Here is a 27116-nt window from a genome sequence, read left to right as displayed (position 1 = left end):
TCGTTCCTCTCCCCCCCATGACCGTAAGTTTGTTGTCTACATCGATACAAGAGTATTTTTTAAAAAATGTTTATTTTACTATTTATTTTTATTTTTGGCTGTGTGCAATTAAGTACCTTCTTACTATTTTTCCTCCAATCTTTATTACTGTTCAATTGGAAAATCATCTTTCTTTAATGTTGTTGCTTCACTCCTTTATTTAGAAACAGTTCAATAAAAATCAAGCTTTTAGTATTTTTTATGGCCCTACGTCAACTTTTACATTTCCTCGCTAAAATTTCCGTGAAGCTGACGTACACCTTGCCACTTGCATATGCTATCTTACATTTTTATACAATTACTTCTTGTGTTGAGGGATCCCCAAGACCACTCCCTGGCTCTGTGATTCCCTGGGAGGACTCAGAGGACTCAGCATATAATCGTATGCGTGACTATGATTTAATCAGGGAAAGAATCTGAAGGAAAATCAACAAAACAAAAGGTGCATGGGATGAGGTCTAGGGAAAACCATTTGCAAGCTGTAGGGTCTTTTTCCAGTGGAGTCATACAGGGTGCACTTAAGTCCCTCAGTAAACAAGGATGACAACATATATGTGAGATGTCACCAACCAGGGAAGCTCTAATGAGACACGGCATCCAGGATTTTCATTCAGGGCAGGTTGTGTGGGTACTTCCTGCCTGGTATGTACCCAAATTCCAGCCTCCCAGAATGAGAGTCAGTGTCCACCATAAACCATATTATTTGTTTACAAATACATTGTTACAGACAGTGTAGGCACAGTGAGCTACCCTTATCAGTTAATAGTGGGAACTCCCCTGATTCTAAGTTCCAAAACACTAGCCGAGGACCAGCCTTGTCACCAGGCCTCCCAAAGAAAGGGTAGCAGTTCTGGCCCACTATGTTAAGACTCATCTTTGTGGTCTCCCATTCTCTTCTCGCCATGAAATGGTTTTTCTCATAAAAACTTTCTGATTAACACTACAAGGTTCCATTTCACAAGATATTCTTTGAATTGGTGCTATGTGTGAGACGCAAAGACGTTACAAAGATGGATGAAACATAGTTTCTAAAAGCAGGGAATATTGGTACAAGTCAAACTGCAATAGATGCCATGGTAGGGGTGTGAATTAAATACTGTTAGAGCGTAGAAGAAGAAGGGCTGAGTGCGAAGAAGTGGGTAAAGATTTTCTCCAAATAGATGTTACTTCAGTTGAGCCTTGAAGGTGAGTAAGAATGAGGTGAATGAGGAGATAAAGTAGGTAAGGGTATGCGAGATAGAGAGAAAACATATGCAGAAAGTACAGAGGTGTGAAAATAGATGGTGGTTCACGACAACAGTGATCAGGTTTGGCTAATGAGTTCTCAGAGAGACGGGTGAAAGAAGATGCTGAAGTAGGTAGGAGAGGTAGACTGTGAAATGTGAAGGGCTTTTGCTTTTAAACTAAGGAGTGTTTTGTTTTTTGCATAAAATATAGGAGCCAAATAATTTTTATTACAGTCATGATTTTAGAAATACAATACTGGTAGTAGCATACAGGTATGTTTTCCAAACTGCGTGTAGATCATGACCCATTAGTAGGTTGTGAAATCAATTTAATCGGTTTTTTTTCATATAATGGAGTATTTTGCATTTTTTGTTTAAAAGGAATTACTTTATTTTATTTATTTATTTATTTATTTTTGGCTGTGTTGGGTCTTTGTTTCTGTGCGAGGGCTTTCTCTAGTTGTGGCAAGCAGGGGCCGCTCTTCATCGCGGTGCGCGGGCCTCTCACTATCGTGGCCTTTCTTGTTGCGGAGCACAGGCTCCAGATACGCAGGCTCAGTAGTTGTGGCTCACAGGCCTAGTTGCTCTGCGGCATGTGGGATCTTCCCAGACCAGGGCTCGAACCCGTGTCCCCTGCACTGGCAGGCGGATTCTCAACCACTGCGCCACTAGGGAAGCCCGATTTAATTGGTGTTTTTTTTTTTTTTTTTAAAACATCTTTATTGGAGTATAATTGCTTTACAATGGTGTGTTAGTTTCTGCTTTATAACAGTGAATCAGTTATACATATACATATGTTCCCATATCTCTTCCCTCTTGCATCTCCCTCCCTCCCACCCTCCCTATCCCACCCCTCTAGGTGGTCACAAAGCACCGAGCTGATCTCCCTGTGCTATGCGGCTGCTTCCCATTAGCTATCTATTTTACATTTGGTAGTGTATATATGTCCATGCCACTCTCTCACCCTGTCACATCTCACCCCTCCCCCTCCCCATATCCTCAAGTCCATTCTCTAGTAGATCTGTGTCTTTATTCCCGTCTTGCCACTAGGTTCTTCATGACCTTTTTTTTTTTTTTTCCCCTTAGATTCCATGTATATATGTTAGCATACTGTATTTGTTTTTCTCTTTCTGACTTACTTCAGTCTGTATGACAGACTCTAGGCCCATCCACCTCACACAAATAACTCAATTTCATTTCTTTTTATGGCTGAGTAATATTCCATTGTATATATGTGCCACATCTTCTTTATCCATTCATCCGATGATGGACACTTAGGTTGCTTCCATGTCCTGGCTATTGTAAATAGAGCTGCCATGAACATTTTGGTACATGACTCTTTTTGAATTATGGTTTTCTCAGGGTATATGCCCAGTAGTGGGATTGCTGGGTCGTATGGTAGTTCTATTTTTAGTTTTTTAAGGAACCTCCATACTGTTCTCCATAGTGGCTGTATCAATTTACATTCCCACCAACAGTGCAAGAGGGTTCCCTTTTCTCCACACCCTCTCCAGCATTTATTGTTTCTAGATTTTTTGATGCTGGCCATTCTGACTGGTGTGAGATGATATCTCATTGTAGTTTTGATTTGCATTTCTCTAATGATTAATGATGTTGAGCATTCTTTCATGTGTCTGTTGGCAATCTGTATATCTTCTTTGGAGAAATGTCTATTTAGGTCTTCTGCCCATTTTTGGATTGGGTTGTTTGTTTTTTTGTTATTGAGCTGCATGAGCTGCTTGTAAATTTTGGAGATTAATCCTTTGTCAGTTGCTTCATTTGCAAATATTTTCTCCCATTCTGAGGGTTGTCTTTTGGTCTTGTTTATGGTTTCCTTTGCTGTGCAAAAGCTTTTAAGTTTCATGAGGTCCCATTTGTTTATTTTTGGTTTTATTTCCATTTCTCTAGGAGCTGGGTCAAAAAGGATCTTGCTGTGATTTATGTCATAGAGTGTTCTGCCTATGTTTTCCTCTAAGAGTTTGATAGTGTCTGGCCTTACACTTAGGTCTTTAATCCATTTTGAGTTTATTTTTGTGTATGGTGTCAGGGAGTGTTCTAATTTCATACTTTTACATGTACCTGTCCAGTTTTCCCAGCACCACTTATTGAAGAGGCTGTCTTTTCTCCACTGTATATGCTTGCCTCCTTTATCAAAGATAAGGTGACCATATGTGCATGGGTTTATCTCTGGGCTTTCTATCCTGTTCCATTGATCTATGTTTCTGTTTTTGTGCCAGTACCAAACTGTCTTGATGACTGTAGCTTTGTAATATAGTCTGAAGTCAGGGAGCCTGATTCCTCCAGCTCCATTTTTCGTTCTCAATATTACGTTGGCTATTCGGGGCCTTTTGTGTTTCCATACAAATTGTGAAATTTTTTGTTCTAGTTCTGTGAAAAATGCCAGTGGTAGTTTGATAGGGATTGCATTGAATCTGTAGATTGCTTTGGGTAGTAGAGTCATTTTCACAATGTTGATTCTTCCAATCCAAGAACATGGTATATCTCTCCATCTATTTGTATCATCTTTAATTTCTTTCATCAGTGTCTTATAATTTTCTACATACAGGTCTTTTGTCTCCTTAGGTAGGTTTATTCCTAGATATTTTATTCTTTTTGTTGCAATGGTAGACGGGAGTGTTTTCTTAATTTCACTTTCAGATTTTTCATCATTAGTGTATAGAAATGCAAGAGATTTCTGTGCATTAATTTTGTATCCTGCTACTTTACCAAATTCATTGATTAGCTCTAGTAGTTTTCTGGTAGCATCTTTAGGATTCTCTATGTTAATTGGTTTTTTATGGGCTTTTTTTTTTTTTTAAAGAAATGGGGTATTTTATAATATATTGGATTGTACATAGTAAGGTATTTCGTGAAATGTTTGCTATAAATGTATGTGTGTGTATACACACGTGTACTGGGATGTGATTTAAGTGCATTTCTTACCCTGGGTTACAGCCCAAAAAGCTTAAACACTTTTTTCAAAAGAAGATGAATTGCAAAACTGGAGCCAAGTTAGGGAACTATTTCAGTCTTTTATTCCCAGCAATACGGTGAACTAGATAACTTGAGGATGTTTCTGCTACATAGGACTAGGAATACTGACTAAAAAATAGGTCATAAAATGCACAGTGGAGTGATTAAGAACGTAAGTGAAAATATTCAGTGGTTAGAATGAAGAGTAACTGAAAACAGAGCAGTAAGTGTGTGAGCTAAGATTAAGGGTTGGGGGATTTGAGGGAGAAAATGCTTGGTCCCCTGAATTTAGGGGCTTTGGTTTTTAAAAAAAATTTAATTAATTAATTTTTGGCTGCATTGGGTCTTTTGTTGCTGCACACAGGCTTTCTCTAGTTGTGGCGAGAGAGGGCTACTCTTCATTGCAGTGCGCGGGCTTCTCATTGTGGTGGCTTCTCTTGTTGTGGAGCATGGGCTCTAGGCACATGGGCTCGGTAGTTGTGGCTCACAGGCTCTAGAGCTTAGGCTCAGTAGTTGTGGCTGGCGGGCTCTAGAGCCACAGGCTCAGTAGTTGCGGCACATGGGCTTAGTTGCTCTGCGGCATGTGGGATCTTCCCGGATCAGGGCTTGAACGCATGTCCCCTGCATTGGCAGGCAGATTCTTAACTACTGTGCCACCAGGGAAGTCCCTGGGTGGGGGCTTTGGTTTTAACAAGAGGATTGTAGTGCTAGGAGGTGAGAAACATCCAGTAGTCAGTACAAGGCAGTAATTAGGAGTTGGATCTCTCTTGCCTTGGAGTTTTTAGCTGGAGGAAAAAAAATCTCTGAGATGCAGAATTCAGAGGTTTCATACCTATAAGGGCTTGGAATTCAAATTCATACCACCCAAGTGGTCTGGAAACCTGCAGTTTGGGAAATTAACATAAAAATTGGATCCTAAGCCAGTTCCTGAGATGCTTGAAACCACTCTGGAGTGGCACCCGTCAGCCCAGGCCATGCACCTTTCTCACAGTTAGAAGCCGCACTAAGAATCAAACCACCACTAGTGAGGACCAGTGTATACAACAAACTGTGAAGGGATTAGATTCCCCCAGAACTGTAGCAAATAGAGCTAACTGGTAGAGACTGTAAAATCAGTCTCCTTGAAATGATAAAAAACAAAGGAAGAATCTAAAACATAAAAGACCCTAAGAGGGAAAAAAAGAATTGAAAAAGAATTTCTAGAAATAAAAATATCATTAAAATTAAAAACTCATTCAATGAGCTAAACTGAAGATTCGACCCAACAGATGAGAGAATTAATGAACTAGAGGATGACTCATAGGAAATTACCCAGAATGCAGCAGGTAAAGAAGGTAAAGCAGTTGAAAGTATGAAACTGAGTCATGGAAAAAAGAATGCAAAGGCACTACACGTTTCTAATGAGTCCCAGATGTATAGATTAGAAATAATGGGGAGAGACAGTATTCAAAAATATAATGACAAAGAATTCTCCAGAATTGATGAAAGTCAGATTTAAGAAATACAATGTCTGAAGCCAAAAGTAATGATAAATCCATATCTAGGTACTTCAGAATGGAACTGAAGAACGCCAGAGACATCAGGAGGATCTGAAAGCAATCAAAGATAAAACGTGGACGCTATCTCAGTGATCAGGTTAAGAGGCGATGCACGTCTGATGTCAGGGGATGGGCCCTGAAGACCTGTCAGAGAGTTAGAGGTGGCATCACTTGGTAACTCAGTGAATGTTCGAAGTTTTCGGAAGAAGAGATTTAAGATGATGCCAGGCTTTCCAGTCTGGCTCTTCAGATAGATAACGGCACTTTGTTCAAGACTGGAGACATAGGAGGATGAAAAGCATTGGGGTGTTACCAAGGATTTGAGGAGTGGGTCAGAGAATCATAACATTGTTCAGGACTTGCTGAGTTTGAAATAACTGTGGGGCATGTATATATAGCTACCTGCAGGTAATCAGTCTGGAAAGACTAATCATTAGAATATGTGGGTTAATAACAAGGTCCTGAAAACATAGGAAGAACCCTCTGACATAAATCATAGCAAGATCTTTTTTGATCCACCTCCTAGAGAAATGGAAATCAAAACAAAAATAAACAAATGGGACCTAATGAAACTTCAAAGCTTTTGCACAGCAAAGGAAACCATAAACAAGATGAAAAGACAACCCTCAGAATGGGAGAAAATATTTGCAAACGAATCAACGGACAAAGGATTAATCTCCAAAATATATAAACAGCTCATGCAGCTCAATATTAAAAAAACAAACAACCCAATCCAAAAATGGGCAGAAAAACTAAATAGACATTTCTCCAAAGAAGACATATAAATGGCCAAGAGGCACATGAAAAGCTGCTCAACATCACTAATTATTAGAAAAATGCAAATCAAGACTACAATGAGGTATCACCTCACACCAGTTAGAATGGGCATCATCAGAAAGTCTACAAACAACAAATGCTGGAGAGAGTGTGAAGAAAAGGGAACCCTCTTGCACTGTTGGTGGGAATGTAAATTGATACAGCCACTATGGAGAACAGTATGGAGGTTCCTTAAAAAACTAAAAATAGAATTACCATACGACCCAGCAATCCCACTACTGGGCATATACCCAGAGAAAACCATAATTCAAAAAGACACATGCACCCCAATGTTCATTGCAGCACTATTTACAATAGTCAGGTTATGGAAGCAACCTAAATGCCCATCGACAGACGAATGGATAGAGAAGTTGTCATACATATGTACAATGGAATATTACTCAGCCATAAAAAAGAACGAAATTGGGTTATTTGTTGAGACATGGTTGGATCTAGAGACTGCCATACAGAGTGAAGTAAGTCAGAAAGAAAAGCAAATATCGTATATTAACGCATGTATGTGGAACCTAGAAAAATGGTACAGATGAACCGGTTTGCAGGGCAGAAATGGAGACACAGATGTAGAGAACAAACGTATGGACACCGAGGGGGGAAAGCGGCGGGGGGGTGGTGGTGGTGGTGTGATGAATTGGGCGATTGGGATTGACGTGTATACACTGATGTGTATAAAATGGATGACTAATAAGAACCTGCTGTATAAAAAAAAAATGTGCTGTGTTGATAAAATGTTTAAAGAAAAATAACAAGGTCCTACTGTATAGCACAGGGAACTATATTCAGTATTCTCTGATAAACCATAATGGAAAAGAATACGTATGTGTATAACTGAATCACTTTGCCATACAGCAGAAATTAGCACAACATTGTAAATCAAATATACTTCAATAAAATTGAAAAAAAATATGTGGGTAATTTTTGTGATTATTGAAATCCTGAGATTGCCAAGGTTTAGGATTCAGAGTGAGATGAGCTGCCTGGCATGCTTTAGCACCTGGGGGAATGCACCTCTTCTAGAGACAGCTGGAGAACGGGCAGTGAGAGTGTGGGACCAGGAAGGAGGATAAAGCTGAGAAGTTTACTGAGGTTTGATCATTTCGAGATCATGGGAAGAAAACGCACTTAATTCCCCCAGCAAGGAGTTACTACAGCACGTGTGAAATGTTGCCAACCAGGGAAGCCCATCAGACATGCAGTGCTCAAGATGTTTGTTTGGGGTAATCACACAGGCACCGCTGACCTTTGAAAAAGGCCGCTCTGAGTGTTGGAAGTGATACCCAGGCTTCAGTGATTTGAGGAATGGATGGGAGGTGAGAAATTGGAGAACACTCAGAAAAGCTGGATAGCAAAGGAAGAGAGAAAGACTTACCTTTGTCTAGTTTAAAATATTAATAGCTTACTGTGCACCAATCTACCACTTGAGAAATATTTTTGAATTCCTCATATGTTGTCTATTTTAGTCTTTGAAGGCAGGGACTTTATTTCTCTTCTCTCCTAATGCTGTTATGAAACAGTATGAAACAGTAATGCTTGTTAAATGATGAATCAGTTTTTTTTTTTTTTTTCCTTTGGGGGTTGTGATTTTAATCCACATAAAGCTTCATTGGGTGATTAGAATAGAAACACTTGATCATGTCCATTCTAACATGAAATGCATCAGAGCTGGTGATGGCAGATACCAGGCTGAGCCCCAAGGGGTCCCTTTTCCTGTTCTACCCTGTGTGTCATTTCCTGTGACCTCAGTCCTGCCTAATTATTTTTAAATTGAGGTATAGCTGATGTACAATATAAGTTACATGTGTACAGTATAGTGATTCACAATTTTTAAAGGTTATGCTCCATTTATAGTTATAAAATATTGGCTATACCATTGGCTACTTTGCTGAAATAATGCCGTTTGCAGCAACATGGATGGACCTAGAGATGATCATACTAAGTGAAGTAAGTGAGAAAGAAAGACAAATACCATATGATACCACTTACATGTGGAATCTAAAAAAAAATGATACAAATGAATTTATTTACAAAATGGAAATAGACTTAGAGACATAGAAAACAAATTTATGGTTACCAAAGGGTAAGGGGGTGGGCGAGGGATAAGTCAGGAGTTTGGGATGAACAGATACACACTACTGTATATAAAATAGATAACAACAAGGTCCTACTGTATAGCATAGTGAACTATATTCAATATCTTGTAATAACCTGTATGGGAAAAGAATCTGAAAAAGAAATATTTATATCTATATATATAAAACTGAATCACTTTGCTGTACACCTGAAACTAACTCAACATTGTAAATCAACTATACTTCAATAAAGAAAAAAATATTGGCTATATTCCCTGTATCATATAATAGATCCTTGTAGCTTATTTTATACATAATAGTTTGTACCTATTAATCCCCTACTCCTTTCTTGCCCTTCCCCACTACCCTCTCCCCACTGGTAGCCACTAGTTTGGTCTCTGTATCTGTGGGTCTGCTTCTTTTTTGCTATATTCACTAGTTTGTTGTATCTGATGAAGCAGTTTTTGGTGCCACTTACTATCTTGCAATAGGATCCTCTTTCTATTTTCTTTTTCTCAAGTGTCCATCTTCTTTGTAACTTTTAAAAAAAACTATTTCTTCCGTATTTATCTTTTTTCAGCTTTTTCTCATTTATTCATTAGTGGCATTCCCACGGGACAGTTGAAGACCATCGAGGTTATTAGGGTTCAGATTGAAACACTGAAAAGGTTGATGGGCGCTGGAGGTGTGTATCACTGTTCACTTTCTCTCATCTTGCATCCCTAGGAAGGAGATAAAACAACAGCCCTGTGAAGTTATTGTGGGAGCCCAGTGTGGCAATGCAGTCTCACGAGGAGCCCACGTCTATGTTCCAGGAATCGTGTCAGCCTCAAAATGCGAGTATAACGTTCAGGTTTCTCTGTAGAACAGCCACTAAAATTTATGTGTATCATCAAATGGAGAATTTATTAAATCATCACGCAGGTATATTTCAGATTTACTTTAATAAAGATATTTTCCAAGTTTTGCATTTAGTATAGCTGGTTGAGGGGTATATCTGATAAGGACTAACAAGTGAGGCATCCGTATATGGGTTTTGTGCCCATTTCTTTTATTCCCTTTGAGGACGTGTGTGATGTTTAGAGGATCAGGACTGATGAATAGAGCGTAAGATGTCAGTGAAATTTTGTTTTGTATTTTTTACTCTATTGCCCTAAAACCTCAGGCTGCTGTCCTGTCATTTGTGAGGGGAACATTCGGAACCTGGCATCTTAAATATTGGGATGAATCTCAGTATTCTTAATTTACTCTTTTAGGGAATGTTAGGTTTGGGAAAAATAATTTAAATAGAAGATATCCTTCCTTTTCTCCTCAGCTAAAGACTTCCAGCTGAGGTCAGATGTTTTGAAGACTGTTCTGTATCTTTGTTTTCCTAGGGAAAAAAAAGCATCAATTTGATTTATTGTTGGCAAATGTTTGAAAGTAAAAAGTTGCATTTTCTATTAGGGGTTACAGTGAGGCGGGTTAGTCTGCTTCATGCCCACTACTGATGCCCCTAGGCGTCCCCAGTCTTAAAGCTTGAAGACTTAAAGCTTAAAGAATTTTCACTATTCTGCCAAAGTACAGATAGATCAGTGTGATATGATTTTCTTCTTTCTCTAGTTATGAAAGGTGGAGATGTTGTTTCCGTGTACTCTGATATTAAAGGCAAATGTAAGAAAGGAGCCAAAGAATTTGATGGAACAAAAATATTTCTTGGAAATGGGATTTCTGAACTAAGCCGCAAAGAGATCTTCAGCAGTCTCCGTGAACTGAAGTATGTCAGCAAATGCCATTTGGGGGAAATAAGCGTCCTTTCTGTGGTTCAAAGGAAATGAAAAACAATGTAAAAAATATATCTAGAAAACTTTAATGATCAAAGGGCTTTTTAGTCCAGACATAGATGTGGCTGCCTTAACTCTGTTTTCTATGAATGGAAATATACTTCACTGACCTTAAAAAAAAAAAAATATATATATATATATCTAGTTGCATTATATGAATGATTTTTTTTTTTAGTGTAAATTCAACTGGAAAATACTTTTTTAACCCATATTGCCATTTTTGGGGGGGAAATATCCTTTTAGGTAAAAGAGTAAATGCTCAGATTAAGGAGCCTATTGTATATTAAGTTGAAAAGTTTTGTATCTTTGGAAAACATTACTTATCTTGATAAAGGATGAATTAGACCACCTCTCCAGATCTTTTTTTAACAATCTGTGTGAAAATAAAAGCTTATGGTTTTAATATTAAAAAGAAAGAAAATATTTAACTAAAAAATTTACCAGAAAGCCAGTACTCACATGAATACTTGTGGTCAAAAATTAATGTTTGGACTTATACCGAATTAAAATCCAAGTTATGTTAAAATCATCTCCGGTTGCTACAGGTGCTGAATAAATTAAATCGGTGGACAATCCAGTTTCTTACAATTTTTAAAAATTGAAGTATAGTTGATTTATAATGTGTTAATTTCTGCTGTACAGCAAAATGACTCAGTTATACATATACATTCTTTTTTATATTCTTTTCCATGATGGTTCATCACAGGATGTTGAATATGGTTCCCTGTGCTATACGGGAGGACCTTGTTGTTTATCCATCCTGTATGTAACAGCTTACATCTGCTCACCCCAAACTCCCAGTCCTTCCCTCCCCAATCCCCTCCCCCTTGGCAACCACAAGTCTGTTCTCCATGTCTGTGAGTCTGTTTCTATTTTGTAGGTAGGTTCATTTGTGTCTTATTTTGCTTAGTGTTTTCAGGCTGTTTTAGGAATCCTGGGGACAGCTCTGTTTCTCCACAGTTGACAGCTGATGGAAACACACTGAAAGCTGTGAATTTATCCTGCTAGGACAGAGCCACATCCCTGATTCCTGGGACAGTTTTTTATATTAAAGCAATTTGGATTTATAGTTGAAATTAATTCTTCTAAAGAAATAGGCTATTCTCTCCACGTAGAGATAGCAGTACTTTCCAAATGGCCAAGACCAAATATTTTCTTCTCCTTGGAGCGCCTTCTGAAGATTATGCATACATCTGCTGTGTTAACCTTTGGGTCTGTAATGGGGAGTTGATAGCTTGACTGCTTCCTTTAGTTCGTTATTAGTGGTACTCGCTTTATTCTCTTATTTGACATGGTGGTTCCAGTAACTGGGTCCACAGATTTCTGAGTACTGTTTTCTTTGTTGGTGGGAGTAGGAGGCAGCCATCTTTTAGGAAACTGTTGAGTTTAAAAAAAAAAATTATTTTTTATTGGAGTACAGTTGATTTACAATGTTGAGTTAGTTTCAGGTGACAGCAAAGTGATTCAGTTATACATATACACATATCTATTCTTTTCCAGACTTTTTTCCCACGTAGGTTATTACAGAGTATTGAGCAGAGTCCCTTGTGCTATGCAGTAGGTCCTTCTTGGTTATCTGTTTTAGACATAGTGGTGGGTGCATGGTAATCCCAACCTTCCAATCTTTCCCTCCCCCACACCTTTCCCCTCTGGTAACCGTAGGGCATTCTCTAAGTCTGTGAGTCTGTTTCTGTTTTGTAAATAAGTTCATTTGTATAATTTTTTTAGATTCCACATAAGAGTGATACATGAAGTTTGTCTTCCTCTGTCTGACGTACTTCACTTAGTATGATAATTTCTAGGTCCATCAATGTTGCTGTAAATGTCATTATTTCATTTTTTTTAATGGCTGAGTAATATTCCATTGTATATATGTGCCACATCTTCTTTATCCATTCATCTGTTGATGGACACTTAGGTTGCTTCCATGCCTTGGCTATTGTAAATAGTGCTCCGGTGAACATTGGGGTGCATGTACCTTTTTGAAGAATGAGTTCCTCCAGATACATGCCCAGGAGTGGGATTGCTGGATCGTATGGTGGCTCTATTTTTAGTTTTTTAAGGAACCTCCATACTGTTCTCCATAGTGGTTGCACCAATTTACATTCCCACCAACAGTGCAAGAGGGTTCCCTTTTCACCACACCCTCTCCAGCAGTTATTGTTTGTAGATTTTTTGATGATGGCCATTCTGACTGGTGTGAGGTGGTACCTCATTGTAGTTTTGATTTCTCTAATAATTAATGATGTTGAGCATCTTTTCATGGTCATTGGTATGTTGTCTTTGGAGAAATGTCTGTTTAGATCTTCCCATTTTTTGAATGGGTTGTTTGTTTTTTTGATACAGAGCTGCATGAGCTGTTTGTATATTTTGGAGATTAATCCCTTGTCTGTTGCATCATTTGCAAATATTTTCTCCCATTTTGTGGGTTGTCTTTTCATTTTGTTTATGGTTTCCTTTGCTGTGCAAAAGCTTTTAAGTTTCATTAGGTCCCATTTGTTTATTTTTGTTTTTATTTTCATTACTCTAGGAGGTGGATCCAAAAAGATATTGCTGTGATTTATGTCAAAGAGTATTCTTCCTATGTTTTCCTCTAAGAGTTTTATAGTATCAGGTCTTACATTTAGGTCTTTAATCCATTTTGAGTTTATTTTAGTATGTGGTGTTAAAAAATGTTCTAATTTCATTCTTTTACATGTAGCTGTCCAGTATTCCCAGCACCACTTATTGAAGAGACTGTATTTTCTTGATTGTATTGTCTTGCCTCCTTTGTCATAGAATAATTGACCGTAGGTGCTTGGGTTTATTTCTGAGCTTTCAATCCTGTTCCTTTGATCTACAAGTCTGTCTTTGTGCCAGTATCGTATAGCTTTGATGACTGTAGTTTTGTATTGTAGTCTCAAGTTAGGGTGTCTGATTCTTCCAGATCCGTTTTCCTCTTTCAGGATTGATTTGGCTATTTGGGGTCTTTTGTGTTTCCATATAAATTTTAAAATTTATTGTTCTGGTTCTGTGAAAAATGCCATTGGTAATCTGATAGGGATTGCATTGAATCTGTAGATTGCCTTGGGTGGTATAGTCATTTTGACAATATTGATTATTCCAACCCAAGAGCATGGTATATCTTTCTATCTCTGTCATCTTCAATTTCTTTCATCAGTGTCTTACAGTTTTCAGAGTACAGGTCTTTTGCCTCCTTAGGTAGGTTTATCCTTAGATATTTTATTCGTTTTGTTGCAAGGGTAAATGGGATTGTTTTGTTCATTTCTCTTTCTGATCTTTTGTTGTTAGTGTATAGGAATGCAAGAGATTTTTGCATATGAATTTTGTATCCTGCAACTTTACTGAATTCCTTGATGAGCTCTGGTATTTTTCTGGTGGCATCTTTAAGATTTTCTATGTATAGTATCATGTCGTCTGCAAACAGTGACAGTTTTACTACTTCTTTTCCAATTTGGATTCCATTTATTTATTTGTTTATTTTGGATTCCGTTTATTTATTTATTTATTCATTCATTCATTCTTCTCTGATTGCTGTGGCCAGGACCTCCAAAACTATTTTGAATAAAAGTGGTGAGAGTGGACATCCTTGTCTTATTCCTGATCTTAGAGGAAATGCTTTCCACTTTTCACCATTGAGAATGTGTTAGCTGTGGGTTTGTCATATGTGGCCTTTATTATGTTGAGGTAGGTTCCCTCTATGCCCACTTTCTGGGGAGTTTTTATCATAAATGGGTTATCATAAATTTTGTCAAAAGCTTTTTCTGCATCTATTGAGATGATCATATGGTTTTTATTCTTCAATTTGTTAATGTGGTGTGTCACACTAATTGATTTGCAGATATTGAAAAATCCTTGCATCCCTATGATAAATCCCACTTGATCATGGTGTATGATCCTTTTAATGTATTGTTGGATTTGGTTTGCTAGTATTTTGTTCAGGATTTTTTGCATGTATGTTCATTAGTGATAATTGGCCTGTAATTTTCTTTTTTTTGTGGTATCTTTGTCTGGTTTTAGTATCATGGTGACGGTGACCTTGTAGAATGAACTTGGGAGTGTTCCTTCCTCTGCAGTTTTTTGGAAGAGTTTCAGAAGGATAAGTGTTAACTCTTACGAAAATGTTTGATAGAATTTGCCTGTGAAGCCATCTGGTCCTGGCCTTTTGTTTGTTGGAAGTTTTTTAATCACAGTTTCAATTTCAGTACTTGTGATTGGTCTGTTCATATTTTCTGTTTCTTCCTGGTTCAGTCCTGGGAGATTGTACCTTTATAGGAATTTGTCCATTTCTTCTAGGTTGTCTGTTTTATTGGTATATAGTTGTAGTAGTCTCTTACGACCCTTTGTATTTCTGTAGTGTCCATTGTAACTTCTCCTTTGTCATTTCTAATTTTATTGATTTGAGCCCTCTCCATCTTTTTCTTGATGAGTCTGGCCGAAGGTTTATCAATTTTGTTTATCTTTTCAAAGAACCAGCTTTCAGTTTCATTGATCTTTCCTTTGTCTCTATTTCATTTATTTCTGCTCTGATCTTTATGGTTTCTTTCCTTCTATTAACTTTGGGTTTTCTTCTTTCTCTAGTTGCTTTAGGTGGATGGTTAGGTTGTTTTTTGAGATTCTTGTTTCCTGAGGTAAGATTGTCCCTCTTTGAACTGCTTTTGATGTGTCCCATAGGTTTTGGATCGTTGTGCTTTTGTTTTCATTTGTCTCTGGGTAGTTTTTGATTTTCTCTTTGATTTCTTCAGTGATCCATTAGGTTGTTTAGTAACATATTGTTTAGCCTCCACGTGTTTGTGTTTTTACAGTTTTTTTTCTTTATTTCTAATCTCATAGTGTTGTGGTCAGAAAAGATGCTTGATATGATTTCAATTTTCTTAAGTTTACTGAGGCTTCATTTATGGCCCAGCATGTGATTAATCCTGGAGATTGTTCCATGTGCACATGAAAAGAATGTATATTCTGCTGCTTTCGGATGGAATGCTCTGTACATAATCAAGTCCATCTGGTTTAATTTGTCATTTAAGGCCTGTTTTTCCTTATTGATTTTCTGTCTGGATGATCTGTCTGTTGATGAAAGTGGGGTGTTAAAGTCCCCTACTATTATTGTGTTACTGTCGAGTTCTGCTTTTATGGCCGTTAGCATTTGCCTTATATATTGTGGTGCTCCAGTGTTGGGTTGAATATATATTTACAATTGTTATATCTTCTTCTTGGATTGATCCCTTGATCATTATGTAGTGTCCTTTTTTGTCTCTTGTAACAGTCTTTATTTTAAAGTCTATTTTGTTTGATATGAGTATCACTACTCCAGCTTTCTTTTGATTTCCATTTGCATGCAATACCTTTTTCCCTCCCCTCACATTCAGTCTGTATGTATCCTTAGATCTGAAGTGGTTCTCTTGTAGACAGCATATGTATGGGTCTTGTTTTTGTATTCATTCAGCCAGTCTGTGTCTTTTGGTTGGAGCTTTTAATCTGCTTACATTTAAGGTAATTATCGATATGTATGTTCTTATTGCCATTTTGTTAATTGTCTTGGATTTGTTTTTGTAGGTCTTTTTTCTTACCTTCTTTTGTTCTTTTCTCTTGTGATTTGATGACCATCTTTAATGTTGTGTTTGGATTGCTTTTTCTTTTTTGTGTGTGTATCTATTGTAGATTTTTGGTTTGCGGTTCCCATGACTTTTATATATATATATATATACAAGATTGTTTTAAGTTGCTGGTCTCTTAATTTCCAGTGCATTTCCGGTATCTGGCATTTGTACTCTTCTCACGATTGCTGGTTTTGATATCATATTTGTGTGTGGATGATTTCCTACCTTTATGTTTGCTTTTACTGGTGAGCTTTTCGATTAGTAATTTTCTTGTTTCTAGTTGTGCCTTCTGTTCCGTCTAGAGAAGTTCCTTTAGCATTTGTTGTAAAGCTGGTTTGGTGGTGCTGAATTCTCGTAGCTTTTGATTGTCTGTCAAATCTGAAATGAGAGCCTTGCTGAGTAGAGTATTCTTGGTTGTAGGTTTTTCCCTTTCATCACTTTAAATATATTGTGCCACTCCCTTCTGGCCTGCAGAGTTTCTCCTGAAAAATCAGTTGATAACCTTATATGGGGAATTCCCTTGTATTTTATTTGTTGCTCTTCCCTTTTTACTTTTAATATTTTCTCTGTCTTTAATTTTTGGCAATTTGATTAATATGTGTCTCGGCGTGTTCCTCCTTGGGTTTATCCTGTATGGGACTCTGTGCTTCCTGGACTTGGGTGACTGTTTTCTTACCCACGTTAGGGAAAGTTTCAGGTATTATCTCTTCAAATATTTTCTCAGGTCCTTTCTTTCTCTCTTCTCCTTCTGCGGCCCCTATAATGTGAATGTTGGTGTTTTTAATGTTGTCCCAGAGGTCTCTGAAACATTCTTTTTTCGTTTCCATGGCAGTGCTTTACACAATTCTGTCTTCCAGCTCACTTATCCGTTCTTCTTCGTCATTGTTCAACTCTGTTGTTTAAATCTGTTGGCTCTTTCTTAAACATTTCTCGTATCTTCTTGGTCTGTGCCACCATTCTTTTTCTGAGATCTTGTATCATCTTTACTGTCACTACTATGAATTCTTTTCCTGTCTCCACTTCACTTAGTTGTTCTTCTGGCGTTTTATCTCGTTCCTTTGTCTGGAACATACTCGTCTGCTGTCTCATTTTGTGTAGCTCTCTGTGTTTGCAGTCCCACAGGCTGCAGGATTGTAGTTCCTCTAGGTGTGTGCCACCTTGTGGGTGCAGCTGGTCTAAGAGGCTTGTGCAGGCTTCCTGGTGGGAGGGACTGGTGCTTGCCCACTGGTGGGTGGAGCTAGGTGTTGTCCCTCTGGTGGGCAGGGCATGTCCAGTGTTGTGTTTAGAGGTGACTGTGGCTCAGGATGACTTTAAACAGTCTGTCTGCAGATGGCTGGGGCTGTATTCCCACCCTGCTTGTTTTTTGGCCTGAGGAATCCCAGTACTATATCCTAAGGGCTGTTGGGTGGGGTCAGGTCTTGGCTTCAAAATGGCGGCCTCCAGGACAGCTCATGCCAATGAGTGCTCCCCAGTACCTCTGCCACCAGTGTCCTTGTCCCCACAGTGAGCCACAGGTGCCCCCTCCCTCCCCAGGAGACCCTCCAAGACCAGCAGGTAGGTCTGGCCCAGGCTCCTATGAAGTCACCTCTTTTTCCCTTGGGTCTCGGTGTGTATGAGACCTTGTGTGTGCCCTCCAAGAGTGGCGTTTCTGTTTCCCTCAGTCCTGTGATCAAGCCCCACTGGCCTTCAAAGCCAAATGCTCTGGCCTCTCCTCCTCTTGATGCCAGACCCCCAGACTGGGGAGCCTGACATGGGGTTCAGAACTCTCACTCCTGTGGGAGAACCTCTGTGATATAATTATTTTCCAGTTTCTGTGTCACCCACCCAGCGGGTATGGGATTTGATTGTATCATGAACGTACCCCTCCTGCTGTCTCGCTGTGGCTTCTTCTTTGTCTTTGGAAGTAGTATATCTTCATTGGTAGGTTCTGACCCTTTTTTGTCGATGGTTGTTCAGCAGTTAGTTGTGATTTTGATGTTTTCATGAGAGAAGGTGAGCTCAGGTCCTTCTGCTTCTCCATCTTGTTAGGAAACCAAGAAACTGTGGATTTTTTTTTTTTTAATTAAATTATTTATTTATTTATGGCTGTGTTTGGTCTTCGTTTCTGCGCGAGGGCTTTCTCTAGTTGTGGCAGGCGGGGGCCACTCTTCATCGCGGTGCGCGGACCTCTCACTATTGCGGCCTCTCTTGTTGCGGAGCACAGGCTCCAGACGCGCAGGCTCAGTAATTGTGGCTCACGGGCCTAATCGCTCCGCGGCATGTGGGATCTTCCCAGACCAGGGCTCGAACCCGTGTCCCCTGCATTGGCAGGCAGACTCGCAACCACTGCGCCACCAGGGAAGCCCGAAACTGTTGATTTTTAAACTCAGCATTCAGGTAGGCTGTTACGATTTCTTTCTCTGCCTATGTGAGAAAAAGCGTGCTTCCACAACAAAGAAATGTGGCATTTAGACACTGTTTATTATTTATATTCTTTTAAAACTTAGGACCAACTCTTTTAACAGTACATTTGTACAGTCAGTCAGTGAATTTGTGCCCTTTGGTTTCTTGAATGCCAGCTGAGTTGAATCATTAGTAGACTCAAAGATAGATTAGTTTACTAACAGATTGTTCATCCTATGAGGTGTCGTATTTCGCATTATTATATGGAGATACATGGTACAGAAATAGTTTTAAAGGAAACATGTCAGCCCATACCTGAACAATAACTGGCTCAAATTATTCTTTGTCATGTTACTTTAAAATAAATACCGTACAGATGGACACTCTTGTGCTGGTAGGCGTGGTCAGAGGGAGATAGTCCAAGGGGAACCAGAACTTGAAGCCCTGGTGGGAACTGGGTTAGGAAGGCAGGCGTATAAGTGTTCGTTTTAGTATTTTGCAGAGGACTGGAGCCCTGCAGGTTAGAGTCACTTGAGTGATGATTCAGGGCACTCAGTAATGGGTCTAGGTGCTGGCGCTGGGGCAAGGTGTTGATCAAGGTTGGTGCCCAGTGGTCTCAACAAAGGACTGACTTTTGAACGTGAGGCAGTGACATTTCGTAAGTTTCTTTTGTGTATTTTCTGCCCAGGGGCAAGAACTATTTAACTAAGAAGTGGTTTGATTAGATCCTGACTGGAGCAAGGACGAGGCTTAACTCTGATTAAAGGTGCAGATTTGGAGATACCACGTGTTGCACAGATGAGTGAGGGTAAAAGGCATGGGAAGAAGAAGAAAGGTGTTAACACTGGTAGTCAGACCCACCGCAGTGACAGGCCACAAATGCCTGCAGAAATTATTTCACTCTTAAAGGTCAGCATAAACCTGCTCTGCTGTGGCATAATAAGAAATACATAAATAATTTGATCTATGTCCCAGATTGCTGGCATAGAGCCGCCAAAGCCCTTGGAATCTCAGGAGTGGTAAGAGTGCTTCTGTACCCCCGCCCGGCAGCTTCAGGACGGGGCTGTTGGCCGGAGCAGCCAAGCACGTGATCAGAGGCTGGCACTTGTGCCTCATCCCAGACCTCCGGGGAAGAGAGAGGGCCTGGAGACTGAGCGAGCCACTAGTGCCCGTGATTTAATCAGTCATGCCCATGTGATGACACCTCCCTAAAAGCCACTGCACGAGGGGCTTGGACAGCTTCCAGGTTGGTGAACACATCTAGGTGCTGGGAGGGTGGTGTGTCCATGCCCCCTCTCACGCCTTGCCCGATGCGGCCCTTCTGTTTGGCTGTTTCCCCAGTTGTATCCTTCATAGTAAACTGGTGACCGTAAGTGATGTCACCAGTTTTTTTTTTTTTTTTTTTTTTTACAGAAAAGAAAGTCAAACTTATTTAATGAAAAACTAGAATTAATAAAAATTAGCAAATACACACACACACGAAATATACACACACAGCAGCACTGTGTATTGACTCACATAGGGGAAAAGCAGTGGTCCAAGACCTCTCAACAGGGCTTGTCAGTTAAAGAAAAAAAACCCAAACACACACACACACACGTGCGCGCACACTAAAAAACAAAACAGAAAACAAGAACCCAATATTTTTCAACAGTATACTGCATCTACAACCAACACAAATTCAGAATTATTTTACAATGCTTCCTTTCTTAATACAAAAGATGCCCATCTTGGGTGTACATATATATATATATATTTTTTTTTTTTTCAGTGGTTTACTGTTGACTTATTTTTAAATACATTAGTGTTACTGCATGCAACTGTTTCCTGTATTTTAATAGCCTTTCCTTTTATTTACCTTCATGTGTCAAAAGCTTCCGGTTGGTAGGCAGACAGGTAAATTGTTTTCCTGAGTTCTGTGAGTCATCCTGGTGAATTGTCGAAGCTGAGGAGGGAGTCTAGGAGCCTCCAAATTCATAGCCGGTCAGTCACAAGGCCAGGTGGCAGCCTGGGAGGTGCAGCTGGCACCTGGAGCAGGGCCAGTCTTGTTGGACTGAACCTGTGGATTCCGACGATGACCCCAGGCAGTCTGTCAGAAGTTAAGTGAATAGTAGGACACCCACTTGGTGTCCAGAGAGGTGGAGAGTTGGTGGGTGAGAGAGAAGCCCACACATGTGGTGTCAGAAGTGTGGTGAGTAAAATTAGCCCATCTACATCACGTAGGGTACACACTGTCTTTGTAGGTGTTTCTTTGCCACGGTCAGTTCATAAACTCTGAACTTATCTGCGTGCCGTGTCTGCGGGCCCCCTTCTTCTTTCCGTGCTCCTTTAATCCCTGGAACAGCACGTTGATTTTCCCGTTTTCTCGCTCTCTCTCGTGTGACCTGTGCAGCTGGCCACGCTTGGCCTTTCTCTAACAGTGTGCTTGTGTACCTTCTCTCCCCTTGGACAGCCTCTCTGACTGCGATGTTTGTCTTAGTGGATCCCCGTCCATCAGGCCATTCTGGGCCCTGGCCCTTCCTGCTCCGATCAGGTCCACTGCCACTCACAGTTGGGGACAGAGGTGGCAAAGGTCATCCTGTGGATGGTGTCAGTACTGGGCAGTTACTCTCTAACGAGATGAGAGGGAAGCAGTGCGGCACGTTTGTCATGGCTTATCCCCAGCGGGGTTCTCAGCAGAGGCGTTTACTTTCCATCAGGTGCCGAGCGGGATTCTTAACATATGTTTTTATTTTTCATACAAGTACCGAGCGTAGTGCCTGGCAAACCGAAGGGGTCACAGAATGTTTGTTGAATTGAAAGGCTAATAACAATGGTCGTAAATCTGTTACCAGAAAGATGGGAATGCATCAGTGAATAAAGACTCAGAGGGCCTTCACGTTTTAGTCTGTGCAGATCTCTAAAGGAATGCAGTGGTGCTTAAATGAAAATTTTATGTAACTTTATCCTTTTTAGTGCTCCCAGTGGCCTGCTCTACTGTGGGTAAAAATCCAGAAACAATTCACAGGAATACTTTTAAGTATTTTGGTGTTGAGTAAAAAAGGTTTTAAAAAGGCAGAACATCTTATATTTAACATGTTACTTGCATATATTCTTAGAAATGGAGATTGTGTAGATTGTCTAATTTATACTGAGTAATGTTAGATTTCCTGTTTTTCAGAGGCATAGGCGTAAGAATGACAGACCCAGTGTATCTGAGCCCCTCATTTGACAATGTACTGCCTAGCTACTTATTTTTACAAGTAAGTATTTGTGAAAACAAAATATTTAGTGACATTGAAATATATACTTCAGTGAATTATTTGAAATCTAAGGGTTTGTTTTTTCGCTTCTATTAACTTTTTTTTTTTTTTGCAGTGTATTTATATGTTTTCTGATCTACCTTCGGTTAAGTAGTAAGGAAAAGCTTAGTAAGCACTTCCTCTTTTTCTCAAGTGATTGACTACCTCTTCTCCCTTCCTTTGCCCAGCGGTGCTTATTGCAGGAGAACAAGGAGGATGAGAAGGCGTGCACAGGGGTGCTGGTGTGGTTGCCACTCACCCGTAGGAGAGGAGAGGCTCCGCCATGTGGGACGGCGGGGTCTGTGTCGTTTCTCTCGGGCACCAGTTCTGAGCTTTAGTTTGAGAGCTTCTTCCTGAATGTGCTTTCCTTCCTCTTTCCTTCCTACCCTCAAGTTTAATAAATATGGTTGTACTTTTCTTATTATAAAATAAATGTCTGTAACTGCTGTAAAAAAAAAAAAAAGCTACTTACTGTAGCTTATTGTAATGATTGCTTTCCACTTCCACTATTAATCCCTAAATAAAGCATGCATTTGCTATACATGTATGTGGTCCATGTGTAACTGAGTGAGATTCAGATGGTTTACTACTAGCAGATTTTGGTCAGGTGGTTATCAATTGCTGTGCTATAACAAGTAATTTGTTTTCCCTTGTCCAGTTTATGATGTACTTTCATGTACATTAGCTCATATGATTTGTTACAGTCTGCTTGTTAGGTGTTAGTTTCATTATTTTATTATTAGTAGAATTACCAATGTAACATGAAGATACTGAAGACCGGATCTGGTCGGGTTCTTGAATAAGGTTGCACAGTTGGTAGGTAGTAGCATCTGTATCCTAACTTAAGCGTAGATGACATTTGCTTTCTGCTCTGCTTAGTATGTAACCAGAAGTCATTTTATAAATCCAGAGGTTAATTCTGGGGTGAACAAATAAAAAACAGATTTACGTTTGTCATCTGATTCTACATTAGTGATGATGTAGACCATTAGGATGCATAACCTAATATAAAGTCATACGCGGTTATATAGAATCTTCTTCAGTAGTCTTTGCCAGCCTTTTTTATTTCTTTCTATTTTTTTTTTTTTATTAATTTATTTTTGGCTGTGTTGGGTCTTCGTTTCTGTGCGAGGGCTTTCTGTAGTTGCGGCAAGTGGGGGCCACTCTTCATCGCGGTGCGCGGTCCTCTCACTGTCGCGGCCTCTCTTGTTGTGGAGCACAGGCTCCAGACGCACAGGCTCAGTAGTTGTGGCTCATGGGCCTAGTTGCTCCGCGGCATGTGGGATCTTCCCAGAGCAGGGCTCGAACCTGTGTCCCCTGCATTAGCAGACAGACTCTCAACCATTGCGCCACCAGGGAAGCCCTATTTCTTTCTACTTTACTTTTATTTAAAAAAATTTTTTTTTTAGAGAAACAGTTCCCAAGACTGCTCTTGCTTCTTTTTTAAAAAAAAATTTATTTATTTTGTTTATTATTTATCTTTGGCTGCATTGGGTCTTCGTTGCTGCATGCAGGCTTTCTCTAGTTGCAGCGAGCGGGGGCTACTGGTGGTTGCAGTGCACGGGCTTCTCATTGCGGTGGCTTCTCTTGTTGAGGAGCTCGGGCTGTAGCCGCATGGGCTTCAGTAGTTGTGGCACGTGGGCTCAGTAGTTGTGGCTCACGGGCTCTAGAGCGCAGGCTCAGTAGTTGTGGTGCACGGGCTTAGTTGCTCCGCGGCATGTGGGATTTTCCCGGACCAGGGCTCGAGCCTGTGTCCCCTGCATTGGCAGGTGGATTCTTAACCACTACGCCACTAGGGCAGTCCTGCCAGCCTTTTAAAAAGTGTGGTGTCGTGCTGGGCTCTTTGACTATATTATCACAAGCCTACACTGACTGTAACTGAAGAACACTGATACCATTTCTTGAATGATGTTCAGCAACCTCTTAACTTGTGAAGATGAGGTAGTTCGTAGGGTGATTGGCTGTATACCTTGTAAGCCCCAGAGTTAGGCAACTAGTACTTTGTCCATTCTGTGTGATTATTGAAGGTACTTTACAGATAGGTAGAATTATAGACTTGGGAAAATCCCTGGTGAAATTTGTGGGTTTTTTTTTTTTTTTTGATGCCTCTTGCCTTGCCTTTCTCTGGAAACCATTATCCCCAAATCTGTACTGTTACTTGTTTGCAGCAGCTAACGTGGAAGCTTCAGATTGTGGGTTCCTTGTTGAGGAGAGAAGGTTGTAAAGGGCTGGTGATAATTGATTATTTCTCATGTTAACACTTGAAGTTACACAAGGATGTACTTTATAAAGTTAATTGGAGTGTTGCACACAATCATTAAAATTACGAATGTGCAATATTGTTTGGTTTTTCAAAACCACAAAGGAAACTTTTGATGTGCCTGATCACAATCCACAGAAGTACAGAAATGCCTTTGATGTCTTTCACAACTGAAATGATTGACAGTGAAAGGTTTAACACTTAAATATTTACAACAGCTGTTTTCAGTTATAGGCTAGTTACATTCTAGGTTATCTGGAATCAAAAATGGTGCTCAAAAGTTGATCTTTTCATTGCCTGGTTTCTTGGAAATGATTGATTTAAAAGCCAGATGAGGTTGGATCATCTGAGCGCTTTAAATACATACTGCTGCCTGGACTCTACCATAGGAATGGGTTTTAGTTGGTCTGGCTGGGGTGGGGCCTGGGTCAGGATGGTGAAAGGCTCTCCCAGGTGGTTCTAGTTTGCAGCTAAGGTTGAGAATGGCTGTAGTGTAGCAAGGGTGCACAGCTAGCTGCACGTTAGAAGCACCTGGGGAGATCGTAAAAGCACTGATGCCTGGCCCTATTGCCAGAAATTCTGATTGAACTCTTCTAGATGACTGCACATTAAAAAAGAGCAAAAGACAGAACTCACAGGGTGATTCTTTCATGCAGCCAGGATTGAGAAATACTGTAGAGAAAAGTAGTAGATGAAATTGTTTTAGGGAAACTTTGTCGTCACCTAAATATTTAATGAAGCCTCTTCACTGGGACTATTTCATGCTCTCAACTGATTGCATACCAGAAGGTTCTTAACGTATTACGTTGGATTGGAAATTTCTGTCATCTTTGGCCATTACATTAACGTTATCTTTGTTAGGGGTGAAGCATCACTATCATCTCTAGATGGAGAATCACTGAATCTTCAATGGCCACATACGTGTTTTAGTGTCTTTATATTAGAGTTCAGTGTTTAATGTGTCGTGCATGTGTGTGGCTGTCCTGTGAGATCGTAGGACACCCTGGGAGATTGTTAATATCCCGACAGTGGTATGCCTACAGAAAACATACTCTTGGCCAAGGATGCTGTACTGGGTTACCTCCAAAGATTTCTTTACATCCTCTGATTCTGAAACTTAAAATGTTCTCTTGTCACTGATAACAAATTATTTTTTTTTTCCTTATAGAATTTGCCATCTGCTGTAGTAAGTCATGTTCTGGATCCTCAGCCTGGAGAGAAGATTCTAGATTTGTGTGCGGCCCCCGGAGGCAAAACAACACACATTGCAGCGCTGATGCACGATCAGGTGAGGCCGTCGTCACGCAGAGCTGCTCTTGATACACTGCGTGTCTCAGTGATGGAGGTGGGAGTATGTGTGACTTACGGAACATTATACAGACATTCATAATCTGGTCGATTTCGATTCAGCCAAAGAGAAGGCAGCTCAGTAATGTCATGCATCACATATTAAGTTCAGTAGACCATTGTCATTTGTGAAGACTATCTCAAGACCTTCTTGAATCCCAGATTTGCCTAATACATTCATGGAATAGAATTTTTCCCTCACATAATTAAGTCTAAATGAAACATTTAAGAGACCTTTTCACGTTCTTAATTACAGGACTTGACACTTTTTAAACTATTCAAATAAATTCTACCACCGAAAGTTAATTTGGCAGTCCATTATTAAAGTGTCCAAATATATATTGTTGATATATATGCAAATATAAAGATGATAATAAATATATTGGGTTGGCCAAAATGTTCGTCCGGGTTTCTCTGTAAGATGTTTTTGGCCAACTGAATACATGCACACATACTGAACATTTGTATGTGTCCGTGTCCTTCTTGCCTTGGGGTTCATAAAAACCATGATTTGGCTTAATTAATAAAGCCTGCTTCATTGTCACAAAAGAAAAGTCTGTCCTTGGATAACTTTAGCTCAGATATTACTGCTTTTTCCTATGTATGCATATTTGCTGATGTGTTTTCTTGCATCGTGCGCTAGTTTTATCTGTGTTCTAAGCTGTGTGGCCTTGTAACCACTCTGCTTCAACTGAGATTCTTCATCTCGAGAAGGATACGGCCAGTTGATGCTATCTTTCCGGTTTGTTTCAAATTCTGTAAAACCAAATGGTTCCTAAAATACTTGCACATGCTAGTAGCTCCACCTATAGTAGCTTTCTTGATCTAGAGTCAGATTTTAATTGATGGACTGATTTAAAAAATATTGATTTATTCTTACTGTGTGCCAAGTACTGGTGTACAGCAGTAAACCATAGTGACCACAGTTTCCTTCTTCATGGAGCTTACATTCCAGTAAAAGGACACAGATGAGAAACAAATGAGTGAGTAAAAGATAAGGCATGTATAGCTGTGGGAGGGGTATGGGATTGGGAATACTGGGGAAGGGAGAGTGAGTTTGCAGTTTGAAGTGGGTGGTGAGGGAGAAGCCCACTGGAAAGGTGGCATTTAGGGAAGACTTACAGGTGGGAAGAATGTACCAGCCAGAGGAGACGTAAGTGTGAACGCTCTGAGTCTGGACGCTGCCGACTTGCTAGGGAAACGGGTTGGGGGGGGACCGTGGTAGTCTTGCGGCGTAGACTAAGTGAGGAGCGGGGTGTGGGGGGGAAGAGATCAGAGAGTGGGGGCCGGGGCATGGGCGGAGCAGCTTCGCAGGCTCTCCCGGGACTTCACGTCCGCTCCAGCAATGGGACGTCCTTGGAGGTTTGGGGCAGAAGAGCGACATAAGCTTGCATGCTCCTTACCTTGGCTGCGGCGTTGCAGACAAGCTGCAAGAGGACAGCAGCGGAAGCAGAGAGAACGCTTAGGAGACAGCAGTTCAGGGGCGTCATGGAGGTGGTAAGAAGTTGATCAGATTCTGGGTGTGTTTCGAAGCTGGGGCTGTTAGGAGTTGTTGGTGGATTGGACGTGGGCTGTGAAAATGAGAGGCCAGCGCAGCGTGACTCCTTAGGTTTTTGGCCAGAGGACCTGGAAGGATGGAGCTGCCGGGTCGGGAGGACTACGGGAGGGGCACGTTTTGCAGGGAAAAATCAGCCATTTAGTTTTGGTTGTATTACAGTGCGGTCCCATTAGACAGCCAGGTGGTTCT

At 40.2% G+C, this 27116-nt stretch overlaps 1 protein-coding gene across 4 annotated transcripts in view; it reads left to right on the top strand.

The window, feature by feature from the left end:
* The window catches only part of NSUN6 (NOP2/Sun RNA methyltransferase 6), an 85784-nt gene that overhangs the window by 13011 nt on the left and 45657 nt on the right, over positions 1-27116 (top strand). For 3 of the 4 annotated variants that reach the window (XM_082385564.1, XM_082385566.1, XM_082385567.1), the window contains 4 exons: positions 9406-9515; positions 10282-10435; positions 21642-21723; positions 25191-25310. In XM_082385564.1, coding sequence (XP_082241690.1) covers positions 9406-9515; positions 10282-10435; positions 21642-21723; positions 25191-25310 — 466 coding nt within the window. The remainder of the gene's footprint in view (positions 1-9405; positions 9516-10281; positions 10436-21641; positions 21724-25190; positions 25311-27116) is intronic. The other variant, XM_082385565.1, reaches the window with a different exon arrangement.

Source organism: Balaenoptera borealis, assembly GCF_965194805.1.
Source record: "Balaenoptera borealis genome assembly, chromosome: 3".
NCBI lineage: Eukaryota > Metazoa > Chordata > Mammalia > Artiodactyla > Balaenopteridae > Balaenoptera > Balaenoptera borealis.
Note: the sequence above shows the minus strand (reverse complement) of the source record. Positions and strands in the feature narration are given on the sequence as shown.